Genomic DNA, 9,513 nt, shown 5'->3' with positions numbered 1-9,513 from the left:
AATAAACAACTCATTTAGAACATTTATATTATTTTTTTAACTATGTATAGGCCTACTATTAATATGGTTTTAATAAAATATGATGTGTTATAGATTACTAGTATCAAGACAAATGATTATAATGGGAAATATACTTAATTACAAAAATTAAAGTGTGACAAACTGCTAAATATTCTTTTTTTTTGGTCTACAAAGTGTGCCAACAACAGCAAATTTTGTGTTATTTAAATTAGATCTGATCGAGAACAATCATTTGACTAGACATTCTCATTTTAAAAACGTGGATATTTTGTTGTTATTTTAGAAGACAGAGAGCAAATCATTACCACCTGTTAATGCAACGACATTGGGAACTGTGGTCTCCACTCCAGAGAGCGGGCACAGATCGTGAGTGATGCTGCGGAGCGGGCGGGATAACACAGAGCGGATTAGCGGAATCGGCGGATCTTTAGCGGAGCGGGAACAGACCGCTTGAGCTGGGGTGATGGGGGGATTGGTGAGAGGGGCAACTCAGCCGATGAGGGCAAAGGGGCAGTGGCTCTAGCCACCGGGCCACCCCCCTGTGCACGGCCCTGGTAGTAGGTCATCTGGGTACTAGTAGAGAAGTAGATATATTTTGGAAGCAGGTATTGTCAAGCGTTGTCTTTGGAAACTGTTGATTTGTGTCTGTGGTGCTTGACCATCCTTCTTTTGCTTCCTGTCTGCTTAAATAAATGAACTAATTTCACGGTCTGACCGTTCATATAAGCCTTTTGAATAGCTGAAAGAATATCACTTATACGTAGTTTGGATCTGTTTCAGTAGAGTGAAATGGAGCGATTATTTTCCAAATGTTAACTGTAAACTCCTGAAGTTTTTTGGAGCTTAAATCAAAAAGAGGCAGACTAATTAAGTCCAATAAACCTGAAAGCCAAAAATGTAACAAATGTAATTGTGATTTACAGATGTAGTCTTTTTACTACTAATTAGATAGATGTTCCATTAACTGGGTTTTGCCCATTTTATGAACAACATTAACTCCGCAGCCTGTCTCTTGAGCAAACTGCTCCCTCTTATCTCGTTTTTCTTTGCCCTGCCTCCAGTAATCTCTTTCTCTTCTTCCATCTCCAGGATCATTGCTTCTATCACGGGAGGGTCAGAGGTCATGCTGAATCTTGGGTCGCTCTGAGCACATGTTTGGGAATGAGGTATGTCATGTCTTGTGTAATTGGATTCTCTTCAGACACAATACGCTCATTTCATTCGGTCACATGTCTTAGCAAGGCTAAATGCCACGCAGCTTAGTGTGATAAGGATGTACACTGCTTGATTGTATGAGCACCCTGTGGGTATTATATTGTATGACTGTTTTTGCTTTTTTCAGTTAGTTGTGTGAATAAGATGTTGTGAGCGAGTATTTGTTTATGGGTTTGCATGGATGTATGAAAGTACAAAATGTTCCATAGAGAGAAAGTAAATCTAGATGATACTCTTCATTTGTGCTTGCAAAAAGTCGGCCAACTATAATTTTGCATATGCAGCACAATTCTGTGCTTAATTTGTGAAGAGGAGAAATGTTTTGGCCAGGTTGTTGAATATAAGCACTGATGACTAATGCTGTGGCCCTACCAGAATGTTAATAGTTTGTTGTGCTCAGTCCTCGTTCAGCACTGAAAGCTTTCTCTCTACTTATAAACAATATCCGCAAACAACCTTGAAACTGCATCTGCCCTGCCTGTTGCTGCTGAATTTAAAGCTAATGCCTAAAGATACAAACCAAAGTTCTGTGTCTTTGAAATATACACAAGCGAATGTTTTATAAGTTTATAAGAATGTTTTATAAGTTTAAGGTTTGTCATGGTATTAAATAAAGGATTATTTTTATTTTACTACACATTTATGTTACTGGAGGGCTTTGACAGTGAGTCATAGGTAAGATAATATGTTTAATATAGTATTCTTTATTATGGTTATGTCATGAATAGTCATTGCTACATTATATAACCATTAGTTTTTGAACTTTAGTTAATGTACATTCAATACACACTTCATATAGACCTGTCAAAAGTCTGAGGTCAGTAAGATCTTTTTTCCCCCAAAGAAATTTAAGTTAATATTTTTATTCAGCAAGGACATGGTGAAGACATTTATAATGTTATTTTTAAAAAGTGTTAAAAAAAAAGAGTGTTCATTTGAACTTTCTGTTCATCAAAGAATCATGAAAACTGAGTTTTGCTATCACAGGAAAAAATATAATACAATAAATTGTGATGATATTACTGTTTTTACTGTATTTTTGATATAATAAATACAGCATTGGTGAGCAAAAGAGAATTCTTTCAAATCATTACAAAATCTTACAGAGCCCAAACTATTGAATGGTAGTGTATATCCATTTTTGATTGTACATGAACTACTGATCATCAGATAATATGTTTTTTTTGTGATAATGAAAGTTATGAAGTAGTATCAGGGAAGAGGCTGCAGAGAAAAAAAAGAAAACAGTTAAAAACATTTAAAAACAGTTTAAATAATTTGAAATACCAAAGATGTGTTGGCTACATAATTGGTTAAATGTGCCTAGATGATAAATGAAGCTGTCATTTACTCTGGAAAGTTGTGTAAAATCGGAGAGCAGCAGACAGGATAGTTGTGGGATGAATCAACATTCCCTAAAGTGTGTTTGCTTTCATTGCTGATCATTCAGTGCACAAATGTACTCTCTGAGAGCAGTCATTTTTTTTAAATACAGAGTTTATTTTGAGTTGATTAGCCAGTTATATGAAAATAACAGTGTTTTTAAGGGCAAAGCCCTGGAGAGTCTGTCTCTAGATATTGCCAAAGGTCTTGAATTTCTTATGAAGACAGATCAAGTCATTGAACAGCTGTTGCAAGATTTTGCAAGAGCAAACGTAATTAGAACTGTATGTTTTCATGTGGCGTTTCTCAAGGCGACTTTTGTGTTTCCTTACCCTCAGCTCAATGGAGGTCATGTGCTGATGTCTGACATAGTCTACAGTTAATAGAGGCATCAGTCCATTTACAAATTTGACAATAATGTAGTTGATTGTTTTATTATTCTTATTAAATATTTATTTTATTATTTATTATTTCAAAAATATCATTACATTTATGCCAAGGCAAATCAAATCACGGCCATATTTGCAGTTTTGGTGTCAGGAACTATTATAAAGCCATACCTTGAGTCATTTCTGCTTGCCTGTTGTCAACTTGGGGAAAATGACAATCCTCATTTTGAAGATAATAATTGGATGCCCTGGGGCGTAAACAAATGGTTTTGTTATTATAATACATAACATTTTTAAATATATAACCAAATATATAACACTATAAAAGTCTTTATTGTCACATTTGATCAATTATTGTGTCCTTGATGAATAAAAGTATTGATTTCATTCAAATAAATAAATAAAAATCGCACTAACCCCAAACCTTTGAGTGGTAGTATACACAAGTAAATCAAACTCTAAAGCAGAGGTCTTCAACCCTGCTCCTGGGGACCCACTGTCCTGCGAAGTTTATTTCCAACCTGCATCAGCACACCTGTGTATTTTCAAGCAGTCTCGAGGAGCTTGATTAGCTGCTTTAGGTGTGTATTATTAGGGTTGTTGCTAAAATCTGCAAGACAGTGGGTCCCCAGGAACAGGGTTGAAGACCTCTGCTCTAAAGACCTTGTCCCAAATTTAGCCCCAAGTCCTTGCCATAGTGCTGCATAGACTGTTGATTAGAGGTCCACTGTGGAACTCACATCATTGCAGACTCGACAAAAAAAAAATGCATATTGAGGACACATCGTAGGCACAAAGGGGGCGACTCGAGAACACCAATCTGAAATCTGAAATGGCAAATGGGTCACCCTGCCGTCTCATGGACTTTATTTTTAATATATTTTTCAAATGTACTGATTGAAAACTTTTTACAGAGGTCAAATTTAGAGTGTGCTGTAGAGGTGCTCTGGGAGATCTCAAATCTAGCAGCATTTCAGCGGCCCTTCTGATCCCTCTGATTAGTTAATGCATATCTACTTAATGCTGTTAACTATACTGAGGCTAAAAGAAGGATCACGAGGCATTAAAATTCTACTCTGTGTGTCTATATATATGTTTGTGAGATAAAGATCAAATGAAAATGAACTCATAGATATGCACATCTCTTTTATTGGTATTCTTAAATAGTACTAGTAAAAAACACCCTTACCGGAATAGTTCACCAAGAATTCTGCCATCATTTACTCAACTTCATGTTGTTCCAAACCCGTATGACTCTCTGGGTTTTTTGCCCCATACAATGAAAGTCAATGGGGTCCAATGTTATTTGGGGTCCAAAATATCTTTATTTATTAAGAAATAAAATCATACAGGTTTGGAACCACATGAGGGTGAGTAAATGATTGACAATTGACACAAGTTTAACAAGAGAGCATTTGAGCTGACATTACTCCCATTTCCTTCTGCAGAGGTTTGATTGTCTTGAACTCAAATGATACATACTACCTGGAGCCAATCAGAGGCCAGGAGGTTCTCCACCACACTTTCTATCGCACTGAAGACCTGCCGATCAAAACTGGCACCTGTGGACACAGCCATCAGACTGGACACATCAGCCTGTTCAGTGGCCACCTTAAACCTTTGCATCAAAGAGTCAGTCAGAAATGAAATTTTCATTTATGGTGTCTTCCATGTCATCATTTAATATCTCATAAAATGAAGAGACTTGGTAATAAATGTTGATTTTTACAGTATATTTCACTGAAATAGATGTCATGCAAAAAGTCTATTTAATCAGTCCTTTCCACAGATGACAAAAAATCTCATTTTGTAAAGCAGCTCTCACTAGATTGTAAGCATAATAGTCATTAGGGAAATAACAGTCAGTCATTACCATCATTATTCAGTGTGTCTAAGTCTCTATTTCTGATCACATAAGTAGATTCTGTATGATGTCAGAAGAAATTTCTCTCTCACAAAAGCAAAGATGTTCTGTTCCCTCCAATCTATAATGACTAGATAGGCCACTTACAAAAAAAAAGATTATGGAGGTCTGACGCAAAGCTGTTGTGTTGCATTGTGCGTCAGTAATTTCGTTTGTCCCCATAATGTGCTGCAGAAAGAAAAGTGTGTTTTGGCTCATTACAGTACAGAAATAAAGCCATCTTAAACCCAGGTTAAACTGATGAAGTGCATAATGTGGACTTATTACAAAACTCTTGAGGATCATTAGCAGGAGTTGGGAGCCCTCCTACTGCTATTGTTCTGCTTGCACTTGCTTTCTCATTAAAGCCGAGCAGTAGAGACTTCTAACTGGTCTGCTGTTTACAAATGAGAATTAGAGGGTCCATAAATTAATAAACAGTTTGGACTAATGTGCTTCCTCCTTGGTAATGATGTATTCCTGGTACAATTGGATTACAAAGTTCCTGAATTTTGAGGTTCATATATACTGTAGTACAGTATGTCCCTGTGTACCTTTGAGTCTTTAAATATCCCAGATTCATTCAATTTCCAACTATCCCTATAGCTAGTAGGCATACAAACGAGTTCCTTACGAGACTCATTTTGGAATGCGGAGCTTTCATTTTTATTGCTTATGAACATTTATCAAGTCGCACTTTTATTTTCCTCTGGTTGCCAAGGAAGATGACTTATATGAACATTCTGTTCTTCTGCTTATTTTACTGTTTCACTCACATTTTATTTACTGCTTGGTTACTGTAAAGTGCTAGCTGTCACTTTTGTGATTACTGTGCCAAAGCAGTTTTTCGCGTAAATTAGACCCATCAGTTAAAATGCAAACAAATATGAAGAACAGTAGTGATGGCAAGCAGTGAAAAATAAAAACATTGCTACAATATTGTTGTATACAGTCTTTGAGCTTTTGTAGTCAGTTTGTAAAAAAAAAATTATGTGCACAAACAATTATTTTATAGTAAATTCAATATGTGTGATTTAATACAATTGCCCAAAGAGAAAGGAAAACTTGAAATGGCATCATATGACCCCTTTAATTACTTAAGTTGTTGCAGACAGACATTTATTAAATGGATGTAAAACCAAGCACCAAGAGACTAGAGAAACCAATCCATAAACCCTTCCCTCCAGCAATTAACGTTTCATTTTGTTTGCCGTTTGTTTGTTTCCGTATTTATCCCCACCCCTAGGTTAGACGAAATGCCTGGGGTACTACAAAATACATGGAACTCTATATAGTAGCTGACAACACACTGGTAAGCTGATGATGCCTGTGTCATGCTCACTTCCACTAATTAGACACTTCCACACAGTAAAGTTCGCCACAGGAATTAAGGCTTTAAAGCTTCAAATACAGGCTGAGTTATATAAACTGTACTTTAGAACTGGTACTTTATGCCTAGTGTTACATTCTCATTCAAATTTGGCCTCTGAGCAATTGCTGCTTAAATTTAAAGCTTCGGAAGTGCCTTTTCACTCTCTCCCTCTCTTTTCTATCACTCCCATTGCCAATATCTTACATGTATGAGGAGCTATCAAGAAGTTATCAGTGAATTTAATAGTTAAATTTTTAGTCCTCGTGTATGAGGGATACATTTCATGAGGGGCATGCAGACAATCTTTCAGTGTTACATTCTGTTGAGTTTTCTGATTGAATTCTTTCATACATATACATTGAATCTGTATAATATCCACCAAAAGCCAAAAGAGGCAGGAGGTTATATAATATTTCATTATGGCTGGATTTAGTTAATCAAATTTCTCTGTAACAGGGTTTTTGCAATTTCTCAAGCAGAGTCTATGCATTTGTATGTTCGTCTTGATCAATTTGCCTCTTGGCATTTCTTCATGTCTCTACAGTACAGAAAGCAAAACAAGGACCTTTACAAAACTAAAATGAGGATAATGGAAATTGCTAATTATGTAGATAAGGTATGTCAAGCCTGAGTGCATTTCTTTGGTTCAAAGGTTTTGTTTACTGTTTAGACTGCATATTTGTTCTCGGAATGCGAAATTCCTAGATGTCTGTATTATAATTATATTTAACAAACATTAAATCCTTGTGCCATGTTCCTAATTGTTTGTTTTGGTCTGATCAGTTCTACAGAGACTTGAACATCCGTGTACCTCTGATTGGTCTAGAGGTTTGGACTGAACATGATCAGTGCATCATCAATGAGGAGCCAAATTCAACTCTTTGGTCCTTCCTTCAGTGGAGACAGAAACTTAAATCCCGCAAGAAACATGACAATGCCCAACTACTCACGTTAGTCACAAAACACACCAACTGTATGCACATATAGAACAATACTGTCAGAGTAGCTTTATTGTCATTTCAGCTCTATACAGTTAGTATACAGTGAAACGAAACAGCGTTTCACTGTAACATATTTTAATGGTGTTGTATTAAGTTTTTAAAAATATAATTAGTCCGTTTTTTTCTGATATTTTTGTACGGTATATTTCACATAAAAACTGAAATTCTTTCATATGTACTCACCCTCTAGTCATTCCAAACCTGTATGAAAAAAAATGACATGAGGGTGAGTAAATGATGAAAGAAATTTCAATTTGGTTGACCTATCCCTTTAAAGGGATATACATTTTTATTGAAATCATAGCTGAAAGTTTATATTGTTTTCCCTGCAGTGGTGTGATTTTCAAGGGCACCACCATTGGCATGGCTCCGCTGGAGGGCATGTGCAGTCATGAGAACTCAGGAGGCATCAATGTGGTAAGAAAGCATGCAGGCTTGCATCTAGAACAGGCTGTAAACACTGTGTATATAGTGTGTGTGTTTGTGTACAGCTCATGCAGGGATTTGATAAAGTGATCAATAGCTCCGACACACCTGATTAGCCTCTTATTGGTTCTATTACTTTGTGTGGTGGGCGAGGATCACTTTGCAGAATACTAATGAGTGGTCAAGCTTTTCGTCTGGATATTACACATGGATGGGGTCATTCTACATTACATCAATAATGTATGTTATGTATGTATGCTTAGTCTATAGCCTGCTTAATTGTGTCATTTTGTTCAGGTGTGTGTAGTTAATTATCCTTGTTTGGCCAGTGTATTCAAGTTCCTGTGTGTTCAGTTCTAGTTTATCCGGTCTCGTCAGCATCTGCGTTTGTGCTACCCTGTGTGTTGGATTACCCTTGTTGGATTACCAGTGTGTTGGATTAAAGACTTGATAAACCTTCTTCTTCGTCTTCATGCGTTTGTTAGCAGCACAGCTGTGACAGAAGACCGGACCCTCAAAAATGAAAGTAAAGCGATGTTGTTTGTTTTTTTGTTTAATTCAGTGTTTCTTATGTTAATTTTTTCCCATTATTGGATCACTTTGCCGCTGTCCACCTGCTCTGCCTTGAGCAGGGGAACCGCTCCCTCGAGGAGCATGTTGAGGAATTCCTCGGTCTCGCCCATCAGACCACCTTCCCGGATGACTGCCTGTGCACGTTCCTGCACGCCGGCCTGAACACCGCAAAACAAGTGCAGTTGTCCGAGGAGGGTCCTCGAGGGAGCTTCGCCGCTAATGTGGAGTGGGTGCTAAGCTCCTGTGGATCTTCCTTCACCGTTGGCCTCGCAAATGAAGACGCCAGCCCCACTCCCAACCCGGCGCCCAGCCAATCACCACGTCGCTGAATGGAGCATCTGTCTGAGCCCACCACAGACGGAGAGCCAGAGCCCACCCCGACTGAAGATCCATCCCGTGAAGAAGCGACTGAGCATGCCATCGCCCTGGAGCCTGAGCCGATTGACGCGTCTGACCAGGTGTGTGAGCCGGCAACACCACACATGCCGGAGGGAATTCTCGTGGAATACAAGGGTATGGAAGTGAGTGCCGCCCACCCTCCCACCACTGAGAGTGAGTGTTAACTGGCCTGCCAGGAGTCTTCGTCTCCTGGACCTGAGGAGCCCGTGGCTCCACCTCGTCCTGCCGTCCAGACTCCTGAGCCTGTGCTCCGTCCGCTGCTCTCTGGCCCTCCACCCCTTCAGCTACAGCCTGCTCTGCCTCCTTCCTCAGTCGCTCCAGCTTGCCCTCTGGCCTCTGGATCCCCACCAACATCTCAGGCGATCGTCACTACGGCACTGTCGTGGCCACTTGGATCCTCTGCATCGCTCCACCTCTTCGGCTCTCTGTCTGCGCCACAGGCTCCACCTCCATCGTCGTCGCCTCCGGGTCATCCCCATGGCGGTGTGTGTGTTCCCATCATGCCTTGGCTCCTCCCTCCAGCGATGCTGCCATGGAGTGCAGTCCTGGCTGTGGCCTGGGTCTCCACCTACCCTCTCCTGCCCAAGGCTCCTCCCTGGTCATCTCCTCCACCTGCACCTCCCTGGATTTTGTTTGTCGTCCTCCTCCCAGTTGTCTGTCCTCCTCCCGAACCTCCTCCATCTCTCTGCCAGCGTGCCTTCCACAATGTCATTCACTTTGAACTTTGTTTTCCTCTTGCACCATTCCCCTTCATTTAATTAATTGTCATTTTGTTCAGGTGTGTGGAGTTAATTGTCCTTGTTTGGTCTGTGTATTTAAGTTCCTGTGTTC

At 39.3% G+C, this 9,513-nt stretch overlaps 1 protein-coding gene across 1 annotated transcript in view; it reads left to right on the top strand.

The window, feature by feature from the left end:
• Positions 1 to 9,513, top strand: part of LOC107661973 (disintegrin and metalloproteinase domain-containing protein 33-like) — a 101,539-nt gene that overhangs the window by 68,338 nt on the left and 23,688 nt on the right. Inside the window, exons 5-10 of the mRNA XM_016451799.1 lie at positions 1,111 to 1,187; positions 4,457 to 4,640; positions 6,158 to 6,223; positions 6,828 to 6,899; positions 7,067 to 7,233; positions 7,617 to 7,701. Coding sequence (XP_016307285.1) covers positions 1,111 to 1,187; positions 4,457 to 4,640; positions 6,158 to 6,223; positions 6,828 to 6,899; positions 7,067 to 7,233; positions 7,617 to 7,701 — 651 coding nt within the window. The remainder of the gene's footprint in view (positions 1 to 1,110; positions 1,188 to 4,456; positions 4,641 to 6,157; positions 6,224 to 6,827; positions 6,900 to 7,066; positions 7,234 to 7,616; positions 7,702 to 9,513) is intronic.

This window comes from Sinocyclocheilus anshuiensis, unplaced genomic scaffold (assembly GCF_001515605.1).
Source record: "Sinocyclocheilus anshuiensis isolate Anshui unplaced genomic scaffold, SAMN03320099.WGS_v1.1 scaffold603, whole genome shotgun sequence".
NCBI lineage: Eukaryota > Metazoa > Chordata > Actinopteri > Cypriniformes > Cyprinidae > Sinocyclocheilus > Sinocyclocheilus anshuiensis.
The sequence above is the reverse complement of the archived record's forward strand: the minus strand, read 5'-3'. Positions and strand labels throughout refer to the sequence as shown.